The 13,205-nt window shown below is 30.8% G+C and overlaps 2 protein-coding genes across 3 annotated transcripts; both read left to right on the forward strand.

Moving 5' to 3' along the window:
• The first annotated feature begins 1,218 nt into the window (after nucleotides 1-1,218).
• LOC105116622 (probable anion transporter 3, chloroplastic) lies at nucleotides 1,219-9,181 on the forward strand. 2 transcript variants are annotated; one of them, XR_840565.1, is made up of 8 exons: nucleotides 1,219-1,790; nucleotides 3,650-3,876; nucleotides 3,962-4,310; nucleotides 4,400-4,444; nucleotides 4,607-4,891; nucleotides 4,987-5,020; nucleotides 5,136-5,498; nucleotides 9,169-9,181. XR_840565.1 is itself a non-coding variant. In XM_011014053.1 (7 exons), the coding sequence occupies exons 1-7, from the start codon at nucleotides 1,359-1,361 to the stop codon at nucleotides 5,303-5,305; spliced, it is 1,542 nt and encodes a 513-aa protein (XP_011012355.1). In that variant the 5' UTR covers nucleotides 1,219-1,358; the 3' UTR covers nucleotides 5,306-5,593. The 2 variants fall into 2 exon arrangements, 1 of the variants encoding a protein (XP_011012355.1); XM_011014053.1 differs by lacking the exon at nucleotides 9,169-9,181 and having other exon boundaries at nucleotides 5,136-5,593.
• On the forward strand, nucleotides 7,927-11,960 carry LOC105116621 (uncharacterized). Its single transcript, XM_011014051.1, has 2 exons — nucleotides 7,927-8,323; nucleotides 11,194-11,960. The coding sequence occupies exon 2, from the start codon at nucleotides 11,479-11,481 to the stop codon at nucleotides 11,818-11,820; it is 342 nt and encodes a 113-aa protein (XP_011012353.1). The 5' UTR covers nucleotides 7,927-8,323; nucleotides 11,194-11,478; the 3' UTR covers nucleotides 11,821-11,960.
• Nucleotides 11,961-13,205: the final 1,245 nt, after the last annotated feature.

Raw genomic sequence — 13,205 nt, forward strand, 5'->3', positions numbered from 1 at the left:
ACAACCATAACTTTTTTTTACATGGTATTATGCATGTAGATAAATAATAGTTAGATTGCTGCCGGTAATTGATTGTTTGTGTTTTTTTATTTTCTCTCTCTTGACACCTAAAGTGCACAATTGTCCTCTTTGTTTATTACTTTTCAATTTCAGTCCTTATTTTTTGATTTTTTTGATTTTGTCATTCAATTACAATTTTTTATATGTTTTATTTATCATTTCAATCCTCGTTCTTTTAAAAAAATTTTATTTTTTTTATTATTTTAGTCCTCCTAAATCTATCCCTATTTTTTATTTTTATTTTACATTTCAGAATTCATTTTCTTTTTTTTCGATTCTTTTCTTTTTTGTTTTTCGATCCTTTTCTCTTTTGTTTAAGTTTTATTTGTTTACAATTTAGACTTTCAATTCTAATTTGTATATATTATGTTTTTCAATTCAGTCTTTTTATTTTTGATTTCTTATTTTTTTCTTTGATTTTTTTAAGTTCTTATATTTTTAATTTTATACTTCAAATCAAATTTATGATTTTTTTTCAATAGCAACAATATTTATTTTCAAATTGTTAATAATTATAATTGTAATAATAGTAATTATTATTATTATTATTAAAAAATTCTTCTTACTTTTAATTTTATTTTACATTGTAAAAAAATTGATATTGACCCGTGGCCGTCAATATACTATTCCAATTTAAATGGAATCAAATTGTTTTTTTAATAGTTTACTGTTCTGATCATAAAAACACCATGCATTTCAATGTTTAAGACTCAAAGCGAACTCATTAGTGCTAGATGTGTGCTCTCAATTGCAACGAGGATGGAAAGGACTTCAAAATGTAACTCAAATAAAGAAACTTTCGAGCCACAATTCTTTGAATCCTCTGTTTCGGAATGATTTTTAAAAAAATTTAATTATTTTTACATTGTTTTGGTTTGTTAATGTAAAAAATAGTATATTTAAAAAAAAAACTTTAAATAACAACGAATATAATAATCTCAAACAACCTGTTATATTACATTGTAAAACAGCAAAACAGGAGAAGTGAAAGTATTTCAAAGGAGTTATTACAATAAATTTTAATTTGTCCACTTCGAGGAGAGGTAGGTGATCTACGTAACGGCAGCACGCGTTGCCACGTAGGAGTATCTTGGACACCCCTTGTCTGAACATACAATTTAGTGACTAATATGGAGATTAAGGAGCGAAAAAGACCAATTCTTTAGCATAATATTTCTCAACAACCCCCAAAACTCAACAACTTTCCATTATTTGGCCAGTAGGATATATTTATATATACGTGTAGAGCAAACGCAAGTTCTTAACACTGCTAGTATATCCGTCCATCTCTCTCTCCCATGGCGGCTAAATCTGTTCTCCATTCTTCCTCACCTAACGCCTCTTCTTTTTTGAACTCTAAATCGAATTTGGTTCATTTCAGAAGAACCCAGTTGAGATTTGAGCCCAGAATCCCATCAAAGCCTATCAAATGGGAAAGCTGCTCAAGAACAAGAGAACAATCAAGGGAAAAGGTGAAGCAAGGGGGGCGATTATTCACGGTGAGGTGCACGGCGGAGGGCATAGAGAGGGGAATGCTGATCGGAGGTGGGAGAGGAAGAGAGGAAGCAGCAGCCAGTAAGATGCTTGATATCCCAGAGAGGTTTAAGGTGGCGGCTTTAATGGCATGTGTCATGTGCTTGTGTAATGCTGATCGTGTTGTAATGTCTGTCACTGTTGTTCCTCTTGCTACCAAATTTGGTTGGTCCAGTTCTTTCTTGGGCATAGTACAGGTAAATCTATTTCTGCTTCCTAGCTCTCTCTTCCTCCTCCCCTTCTGAGAAGTTACCGTTCTTTCCCTTGCCTTTTGTTTTATTTTTTATTTTACCCCAATTTATGGGATTTCGACATTAATCCGAGAGTCGAAGCTCGAACTAGTCATATAATCCAGTAGTTTTTTGGTCCATAGTGTAGTTAAGTTCTTAAGTGTCTGATTTTCAAACAAAGAAATAATATTAATCTTAACCATCATATTATCATCGCCAGCCATCCGACTAAAACAGGTGAAATAGTATAATCGTTTGAAGCATCCCCCGAGCCTAAGACGCAACAATAGCTGAAAAAACAGAAAGAAAAGTGAGGGAAAATGAAAGAATAATGTGTGGGTAGTTGAGAAAGTGATAGCTGTGCATTGATGGCTTGCCGCCTCTTGAAATTGGGGCTAACCCGTCCTACCTACAACATTTTGGCTCGTGGCCCGTTTGGAAATGTCATAAAAGTATTTTTTTTATTTTTTTCAAATTTATTTAAAACTTAATTTGGGTTCAAGTTTTTTATATTAAAATTAAATTATTTTAATAAAAAAAATGCTTGAGGGTATTTAGAAATTTGATGTCAATTTTTTTTTGTTCAATTTGATAATAATTTTTTTCTTCTTCAAAGTCAAGAAGAGGCAAGCACATCTAATTACACTAATAATTTCTCGAATTAAGGGCCTGCAATCAATTATTTCCTCTTATAGTGGATATTTGAGGCAACTTGATCTTTTTGTTATTCTAGTGGGGGTGCTTCAGGTGTTGTGTTATTCGTATTTGACGTCACTATAAAATATTGAAATTGAAATTAATTATTTTTTTTATAAAGGTATTTGGTAACATATTTATGTGATACACACACACACTATTTTTAAATAAGAAGAAGTTTTCACAATAAACTAGTTTATTTTTTATTCTATACATTTAATTAAAACCCGAGGTACTTTATTTTGTTCTAAAACAAAATTGCTTTAAAGGGTTTTGTGTTTTATTTTCCAAGGAAATCAAATCCTAATCAAAATATACTTTTAGACTGAAAACAAATATGGTTAAAATAATATTTTTTTATTTTTAAAATTATTATATGAAAATAATCTAAAAATTAAAAGAAATAAACATGGGAATCCCAAAAACAGTTGCGTGAAGCATTAAACAGCGTGCGGTGTGCGAATGGCCCCTAGAAGGCCAAGCCGAACCCGCATGGTCCCATAAAACAAGAGGAGATCCAGGCAAGGTTTACCTAGTACTGTTGCAGACTGCCGACCCTACAGGCTACAACTTCGCAGCACGGGCCAGACAAGGATTTACCCACCAACCTTGAAATTATTACTATCATAGTTTTTAAACCGAGTTGATTGATTGGCCAGTAACTGATTTTAGATCATGTCGGTTAATTTAAAAAAAATTAAAAAAAATATTTAAAATTATTATATTTTATATAAAAAAATTAAGAAATAATCATGAAAATAAAAGTTATATATATTATAAATAATAAAGTTAAAAGATTTTTTATCTCATTTAAAAAAAAAATTATTGATTCATGACTAGCAGGTGACAATTAAAGGGTTGTTGAATAAAAAAAAAAACAAAAGAAATAAAGAAAATCCTGGAGGCATAGTCAGTGGTAGGTGGCATGACTCAAATCTTGAAGACATAAATGAAAAAAAATAAAAAATGCTTAATTTCGACGAGTAACATACTCTGACCATTAAAAAAAAGGAGGCACAATTTAGTTTATGATTAATTTTATGTTTTGATTAATTTGATATTGTTTTACTAGTTGATTCTTGAGTGGTGGATGATTAAATTGAACTTTTATTGTTAATTATTTCTTGAAGTCATCCTTTCTATGGGGATACATATTCTCATCAGTCATCGGAGGAGCCTTGGTAGACAGATACGGAGGAAAAAGAGTGATGGCGTGGGGTGTGGCCTTATGGTCTCTGGCCACTCTACTTACTCCATGGGCTGCCAACCACTCCACCGTCGCCCTTCTGGCCGTTCGTGCATTCTTTGGACTTGCCGAGGGTGTTGCTTTGCCTTCCATGAGCACCCTCTCATCAAGGTAATGCAAATTGCTTGTATGGCAGAAAACTGCTAGCTTGTGACCTCTTCGTTGCTTAACTATGTTCTTGTACATCTTTGATTAGGTGGTTTCCAAGCGATGAACGAGCGAGTGCAGTTGGAATATCCATGGCTGGATTTCATCTTGGAAATGTCATAGGCTTATTGCTGACTCCAATTATGCTGTCAACAATTGGGATTTCTGGCCCTTTTATCCTTTTCTCTTCCCTTGGGCTGCTATGGCTAACAAGATGGGCAAATGGGGTCACAAGTGATCCAAGAGACAGCCCTTTTGTTAGCAATTCAGAGTTGAGATTAATCCAAGCTGGTAAAACTGATTCTCCAGCAAGTGATGGCCAGTTTCCACCACTAGGTCTCCTATTGTCAAAAGCACCATCTTGGGCTATTATTTTTGCTAATATAACGAACAATTGGGTGAGCTACATTACATTAGTTTGATTCTTCACTTTGTTGAATGCTTTGGCGTTTTTCTTTAATATTCTCTTACATGCTCAAAATCACAGGGATATTTTGTTCTTCTCTCTTGGATGCCTGTATATTTCAACACTGTAAGCTCCTGTTTCCTCCTTCTCTTTTATGTCAGTAATGTCTTTAAGGATCACGGTTGAAAGATGCGCGCCTGTCAGTTTGTGCATGAACCAGTTTCTATGGACCATACGCTGTTGAATCACCAAACTTATCCCAGTTTCCACTCTTCCTTATGAATGCAGGTGTTTAAGGTGAACTTGAAGCAAGCGGCTTGGTTTAGCGCAGTTCCATGGGGAACAATGGCAGTCTCTGGCTATGTTGCAGGAGCATTGTCTGATTCATTGATTAAGGCCGGCTACTCTTTGACAATCGTGAGAAAGATCATGCAGTCTATTGGATTCATTGGACCTGGTGTCTCATTGCTCTGCTTAAATTATGCCAAGACACCAGTGACTGCAGCTGCACTTATGACTGTAGCGCTGAGCTTGAGCTCTTTCAGCCAAGCTGGCTTTCTTCTCAACATGCAAGTAAGTTTCAACCACTTTGTAACTAGTTGATTAGCTAGCTGGATCACCTCCAAGTTGCGCTCATTTTCAATTTTTCATTTTCTTTTTTTAATCAGGATATAGCACCTCAGTATGCAGGATTCCTCCATGGTAAGTTCTGGGCATCATGCCGTTGTTTTAAACTCGATAATCAATATTCTTTCAGATACCTATACGCAAGACTTTTGTCACCAAACATAATGCCGTTCTTCAATTGAACATACAGGAATTGCAAATGCAGCTGGGACATTAGCAGCAATAATCAGCACGATTGGAACAGGTTATTTTGTTCAGTGGTCAGGATCTTCCCAGGCGTTCCTCAGAGTCACTGCAGGGCTCTATTTCGTTACAGCCATCTTTTGGAACTTGTATGCTACAGGAGAGCGAGTTTTCTAGACCGAAATCAAGTGTAAATGAAGTCTCCACTGCTCTGGAAACAGCACAGGTCTAGAACTAGGAATTATTATATCAATGAAGGTAAACTAGTTACAAAAGGGTGAAGAGCACGAGTTCACGTAGGTTAAAATCTTAATTCAAATATTATAGGCATGAAATGTTTACAATGAAGGGAATTGGTGGTGTATAGTATGTTGCATACGCGCGTGCAGCATTCATCTCTGTCATTCTTTTAATGGTTCTTCACTTCGATATATCCATCAGAATGAGCTTGTGAAAGAAATATTGGTGTCACAAAAACATAAATCATCATTTTCCTAGCTTGTTATCCTTCAAGCTTGTGCAACACACCAACTCTAAAGAGTCGAATCTTCAATTTTGATTACAAACTCTGCTTTGCACACCCTCCATCTTGAGTTTTTTGGGCGTGCGTTGACGATTTTGATGAGTGTTTTTGACTATTTTTAAACATTTTTTTAAATTAAAATTATTTATTTTCTTATGTTTTTAAATTATTTTAACGTAATAATTCAGAAATAAATTTTAAAAACTAGTTATTCACTTGAAAACAATTAAGCATCGGGGTAACTTCTCATCAATGAAGCTAGCTCACTCATGCTGGCCCTGCGTATCTTTGTAAGGCGTGTCATGCAGTGATAACTCTGGAATTGACGACCCGTCAATCAATCTAAGCTTTCACAAAAGATGGAGGCAACAAGTCAATAAGGAAAGTCACACCGTCGGTACATAGAAAATTTATCGATTAGATGTTTGATTTGGAGAGTTTGACGACAATAACACTGTTGAAATTTCTTCTTTATTTATTTTATAGGGATTTAGCTTAGTTACTATTGTATACTTATTCTCTAAATAAAAAAAATTAAAAGAATATTTTTTTATTTACATCATGGAAATTCTTATAAAAAACATATAAAAAAATTAAAAAAAACTCAATATTTAATAAATTCAATGTTGATGGCTGAGATCAATAAAGAAAATAGGTATAAAGAAATTTTAAAAAATAATAATAAAGAAGCTTAATCTTTAATAAATCTAATATTAAATAATAAAATTAAAAAATTAAATAGGTGAAAAAAACACACAAAAAAGGTTATATCAGTCTATGTTAAAATATTATATATATGACTTGGATCATGAAATTAGGATAATCATACTAAAAAAATTAATGAATTCCAATTCTAAACAATCAAATATTAAATGATAAAATTAAAAAAATTATAATCATACTGAAAAAAATTAATGAATCTCAATTCTAAACAAATTAAATATTGAATGATAAAATTTAAAAAAATTAATTTAAGAAAAGGAACCAAGCAAAAAAAATAATAGTCAAATCAGATATAAAATAAAATAATAAGAAATGAAATTAAAAAAATAAGTTAAAAAATAGCAATCAAAAGAATTAATATCATATTTAATATAAAAATCAAATAGAACAAAATGTTAAGGGATGAAATTTAACAAAATAATAAAAAAAAAGATTTAAAACAAAAAAAAAACAATCAAAAGAATAAGAATCACATTTTAAATAAGAGAAAAATGGAGCACAACCTTTGATTTTGGCTAGGCTATCATAGTTTCCAAAGGGAAAAGAGAGAAAAAGTAAAGGGAGAAAAAATTTAATTATTATCAACCCACCGTGAAAAGCCTCATATAAGCTACCCAATTAGATATGCCTCTATACAAGAAGTTAAAGAAGATAGTGGTTGACCTTTTACTAGAAGACATTGCATGTGCTGCTGAAAAGGTATGAACAACTCTTATCCGATGGAATGTATACTATATGTACTAGGAATTCTCATACTAATTTACAATCAAGTCATTCTTGATTAAAAAATACCTATATATTATTTCTAAGTTTCACTCATACCTCCATATATGAGAACAACTATATTTTTTTTTATTAAAAAAATATATAATAAGTATTAGTCTCAATAACTCTAATTAATATATAGTCTTAACACAACATTAATAAGGAATATTTGAAAACAATACTTTGATATAATATAAATTCTCATAATTATAATTACTATATAATTTTCTTTGTAAAAACTTTATCATATGAACTTTATCTTTGCTCTAAACTTATTAATTAAAATTAAATAAATATTTTCATAACCTGATTTTTTACCTTCTTTTTCTTACTTTTTTGAAAAGTAAAATTAGAAAAAAACAACAAAAAATCTAAGAAATATATATTTTTAACGTATTTACATTGTTTTTAACATTTTCAATGTTATTTAAAAAAATTAAAAATTAAAAAAACATTTTTAACATGTTTAACTTTTAACATGCTCATTTCAAAATAATTGAGCAATTTTATTGAATTAACATTGATATTATCTTTTTAAAAAATATCAAAATAAGAAAAATTAAAAAACAAAAAAATTCAGACAAGGAAACCAAAATTGTAATAAAGGAAAATGAAACATCAAAATGTTTTTTAGTTTCTTGAAAACCAAACAATTAAAAGGAAAAAAACAAGTTTGTTTTGTCAATAACTAAATAATTATACCAAACACATGAGGAGAGGAGAATTTTAGGTGAGAATCACACATATCAAAACTCTCGCCCACTTACCAGCTGACACGCGCAAAAAAAACTCCTGAAAAAAAAAAAAAAAAAAAAAAAACCATCCCGTAACCTTCACCCTTCCATCTTCCATACACCCCGTCTCATTCTTCCTCGCATTCCCAAAAAGACACCGTCCCCTTTCTATATTTTTAATTAACTCCTTCCACATCACATCACCTCACCAGCCATCATCAATCACCGTGAGTGGCACTGCAACCAGCTGCTTTCCTGTCCGCCAGCTTCAAAAAGACCAAGAGCAGTAGCCACGGACGACAGCTGCTCCAGTAGCAGACGACTAATTTCAGTTCAGCAGTAACGTGAGCAGAGATTCCTCTCAGCAGCTTCATCCTCCATCCAGCAACAGGAGTCTCTTCTAAGCTGTGCAACAGCAGCTAAGCCTTAGTGATCTCCTCTGCATCAACCGTGAGTAGCAGTAGCAGCTCCTCTCAGCATTAGCAAGTTATCTATACCGTGAGCAGCAGTTCCTCCGTTGTCTGAAGTCATCGTGGGCAGCATAAAACCAGCAGCTCCTCATCAACAATCAGCAATAGCCAGAGTCTCCCTCACAGCAACCGGCCTTCTACACAGAAATCGACTCACCTTTTACCTCACATCACCGAACAACAGCCACATCCTCTTCTCCAAGCAACAATCGTGTTTCACCTCGAAGTTAAATAGGATTTATGATAATAAAATTTAGAGTTTCTAAAAGTTTTAATATTAGCTGAAAAAATCCTAATTAATATAAAAATCCTTGAACAAGGAGAATTTATGATAAATTAGTTTATTATAATCATTATTTAATTGAAATATTGGATTCTTTATTAGATTAGAATTTTTTTAGAATAGTTTAATTCCTTATTAGATTAGAATTGTTTTTGAATAGTTTAATAGCGAGGCCTGTAATCTTTAAGCATTGTATTCAAGTTGAGGGAGATATAGAGAGAAGCTATATATATATATATATATATATCTTTTGAGAAAATTCTTAATAAAATATATTTCATTTTATTTTTATTCTTGTTCTTTAGCTTTGTGTTTTTGTTTATTCCTATAAATTAGTTATTATGTCCTATCCTTTCTTTTTAATAAGAAGCATCAAAGCTTAGATTTAATTATTTAACATAGCCAATTCAAACTCGCTACTTTAATATCCTAAGTTGACAAAGTACAATTATCAAACTTAGTATATTTGAGTAAAAATTTGACTAGATTTTCAAGATATATGAGAAAACGGTTAAAAAAGGCTTTGAGAAGTCTATAAATAGAGTAATGTTGACTTCATTTAAAAAACAAATCGTGCAAAAGACATGAAAAAAAGACCAACTAGTACTAACAATCATTAACCAATATTTAGATGACACCATTTTTGAAATAGTGGCTAATGCAACCATTACCAAGCAAGCATGAGAAGTTTTGCAAGAATCAAATCAAGGAGCTAATAATGTGAAAAAGATGCGTTTACAAAAACTACGTGGTGACTTTGTAAAGTTGCATATGCTTGAATCAGAAAATATTTTAAAATACTTTGCAAGATTATTGGTCATATATAATCAAATAAAGAGATATTGAAAAGACATGTATGGTAGAGAAGATCATATACTCGTTGCAAAAGAAATTTCATTATATGATGATTGCGATATAGGAATTGCAAAATATGAATTTTCTTTCAGTATAAGGTCTCATGAGAAAATTACAAACGTATAAGGAAAGAGTTATTGGGATTTTAGAAGATGTGGGTGCACAAACATTTTTTTTAAAACAAGATGGTTTTGGATATTCTTAAGGAGAAAAAGAAAGATTTGGAAGAGGAAACAAAGGTAACTCCAACAAATCAAATAGTTGACCGAATGAAGGGAACCGGTTGACTAACTTAATTGGTAGCAACTATTCGAGATCCAGATTTGACAATAAATTTGAAAAATTAAAAGTTAAATGCTATAATTGTCAAAAAATAGGTCATTATGCTAGGAATTGTTGGAATCCAATCAAAAGGGTTGAAGAGAATGTTAATCTTATGATAGAAGAAAAGAAGGAAACTACTCTACTACTAGTGCATAATGAGAGAATCCAAGACAAAGAGAACATGTGGTACCTAGATAATAGAGCCAATAACCATATGTGTGGAGACAAAAAAAAATTTATAGAGCTTGATAAAGTAATTAAAAGTAATATCACCTTTGTAGATCATTCAAAGGTTATCATCAAAGAAAAATATAATTGATTAAATTAAAAGATGAAAGTTATCAATTTATTGGTGATATCTATTATATACCAATGATAAAAAGTAATATATTGAGCTTAGGGCAATTACTGGAGGAGGGATATGAGATTAAGATGAAAGATCATTTTTTGACATTACTTAACACTAAAAGAGTCGAAATCTTAATAAATAAATAAAAAACTCTGAAATTTTGTATAGCTATTTTGATTTTCAAGGGAAGAGAAAGAAAAGTGGGAAGAGATTAAAAACAAGATCATCAACGTTGAGTCGACACTTTGACAATACCACATGCCACTCCACCATAAAGATCTTGACATAGAGATTCTAATGACACAATAAGTGAAAATTTTTTATTATCAAGAGGCACCACATGCATCACTCAAATGTTATAGGCATTGATCATTTTTGTTTTTTTATTATATTTTATATTTATTTAAATATCAAATTATTTTTTAGCTACTTAAGTATAATAAAAAAAAGTAGGAAAGTACGGAAAAGTCATGCTAATTTAAAAATTTTCACTTTCATTGGTATTTTAATAGTTTTATTATGCTTTCAAAATATATATATAAAAAAATATTCATCTCCGATGAATCCGGTAATAACTAGTAAATCTTGTAAATCTCGCTGCCCTAATAATAGTTCAATGGTTATTAGTGGGAAAAACAAAAAGTCATTAAACAGTTCTAGTGAACAGTGTTTTTCAAGGTCTACGAGGTTTTGTAGTTTTTTTTGAATAAAAAAGCATAGAATAAAATATTCCATAATTTGCATGATTAAAATTATTTATTTATTTTTTTTGCTTTTTTTTTGTTGATTTTTTTTTATTGGCTTTTATCGTTATCCCAAATCACAAGTTTTCTCCGTCACATATTTGATTATTTTCAAGTGAACAGAAAACCTACTTTGTTTTCTCCACTGATAAAAAGAGACAGACAGCAACTATTCACCTTGCAAACTCAAAACCACTCACCCTATGTTTATTGGTTGTTGGATCTACTCAATTACACCAAAAAAAAAATAGCGACTTTCTTGCTTTCTGCTTAATTACATCACTTTATTGCTCTAGGTGGGGAGTTGAAAACATTCTTGCTCGGATTTTCAGTCAAACTCCAGCCAAAAAAATCGCTTTCTTTCTGGCTCCATTTCCTGTCTCAACTCTGAAGCTTATAACCTTCACCAAACCACGTCAAAAGGTTCACATCCTCTCCCTCTCTTGCTAGCCACACCGAGCCCTGGTGGGATTTTTGCTCTATTTCTCTGAAAGATCGTCTAGCACTCAGGAAGTCGAGCTAGAAGTCAAAGCAGCCAAGATTCTTGAACTGGGCTCTCTTCTGTGTGTTGCTTGTTGAAGATGATGAATTTCAGGAGCTTAGATGAGTTTTGGTCATTCTACGTGACTCAGCATTCAAAACCATCAACAAGACGTTGGCATTTTGTGGGCACTCTTGCAAGCATGCTGCTACTGCTGAACTCTCTTGTTTTCAATCTGTGGTTTTTGTTCTTGGTGCCATTCGTTGGGTATGGATGCGCCTGGTACAGCCATTTCTTTGTGGAAGGGAATGTTCCGGCAAGTTTTGGGCATCCAGTTTGGTCTTTTTTATGTGATTTCAAAATGTTTGGATTGATGCTTACTGGTCAGATGGATAGAGAGATCAAGAGACTCGAGAAGAGGCCTGTTTTACAGGGATTTTGATCATGTTCTAAGCACTTTTCTGTTTTACCAATCAAATAATCATGCATGGAAAATCTCATTCACTCTTGGTGACTTTTTGAGATTCTACTGTTTCTTGGGAACATTACAAAATAAACTTATCTCTTGTTTCTGTATTTAAACCAATGAGAATTTCATTAGTAATTTTGTTTTTCGTTTTATTCATCATTTTTTTTTATTGTATCTTTGTATCTTTGCATGTGTTTATATATATTGAGTCAATAATTTTTATCTTCGCATATTGCCTAGCATTAGAAGGGTTTGAGAAATAACCACTTGTTTGGGAACGTTGTTGGCTGGGCGTTTCTAAAATTTAATATTTTTTTTGTTTAAAAATAATATTTTTATATGTTTGTAAATTATTTTTATGTATAGATATTGAAAATATTTTTTTAAAAAAATAGATATTATTTAGATGTATTTTTAAACAAAAAATAATTTAAAAAACAACTATTATCACAATATCAAACATGCTTTTAAAAATAAGAGAAAAATAGTAGAGTTTGATTTTAAAAATAAGAGAAAAATAGTAGAGTTTTTTTTATATTCTCAAAAAAATATGTTTGTTCATGTATTATTTGTTAACTCTTTTTTATGCTGATTTGTTTAGAATTTTATATTTTGACTCAAAATTTTATTCTATTATTTTATTTATGATTTAGATTTTAAGTTTCAAAAAAACAATTGATAGAAAATAAAAGATAAAAAGGAGGATTGTCATTTAACCACATTCTAATAATAAAATTTTCAACCTTATTATTAATAGGCTGAATTTGACAAAATAAGTGTGAATAATGTTTTTTTAATTATTTATCTTACACTAAAAAATAAATTAGATTAAAGGTTTTTTGAGATTAGAAACTGATTTATAAAGTTTCTTATATTGTTTCTTAAGTGTTTTTAAATGAAAATAAATTAAAAAATAATTTTACATTAGAGAAGCAAGGAACTTGTTTTTTTAACTATTAAAAATGGCTAAAATATATATTGTAGATGATACATTTTTTTTCACCATAAATGATGCATTATTTATTTTTATTTTTTTTAAATAAAGGACCATGTTGTCAATCCTATTGAAAAAAGAAAAGAAAAGAGAAGGCTAAGTGTGCAAGCTTGATCTTGCAAGCCCATGATCATGAGATCTTTTTTTTATTGGGCTAGGTGTTGGCCTACCCAAACTCTTGAATTTTTATTAAAATAATTTTTGTATTTTTTATTTTTTATTTTTTATTAGATTTTAATTGTAATTAATTATAGTGAAATTATATTTAAAATATTTATTCTATTAATACCTCATTTGATTGTTGAAAACTAGTTTTTGTTAATAGTGTTTTTCATATAAATTTCTAAAAAATTAATTATTTTTT

The sequence above is a fragment of the Populus euphratica genome, unplaced genomic scaffold (genome assembly GCF_000495115.2).
Source record: "Populus euphratica unplaced genomic scaffold, PopEup_1.0 scaffold1001.1, whole genome shotgun sequence".
Lineage (NCBI taxonomy): Eukaryota > Viridiplantae > Streptophyta > Magnoliopsida > Malpighiales > Salicaceae > Populus > Populus euphratica.

Coding starts and splice junctions, on each gene's coding strand:
- LOC105116622 (XM_011014053.1), top strand. CDS start 1,359: ATGGCGGCTAAATCTGTTCTCCATTCTTCCTCACCTAACGCCTCTTCT. Junction 4,311..4,399: donor CTAATATAACGAACAATTGG/GTGAGCTACATT, acceptor TCAAAATCACAG/GGATATTTTGTTCTTCTCTC. Junction 5,021..5,135: donor GTATGCAGGATTCCTCCATG/GTAAGTTCTGGG, acceptor TTGAACATACAG/GAATTGCAAATGCAGCTGGG.
- LOC105116621 (XM_011014051.1), top strand. CDS start 11,479: ATGATGAATTTCAGGAGCTTAGATGAGTTTTGGTCATTCTACGTGACT.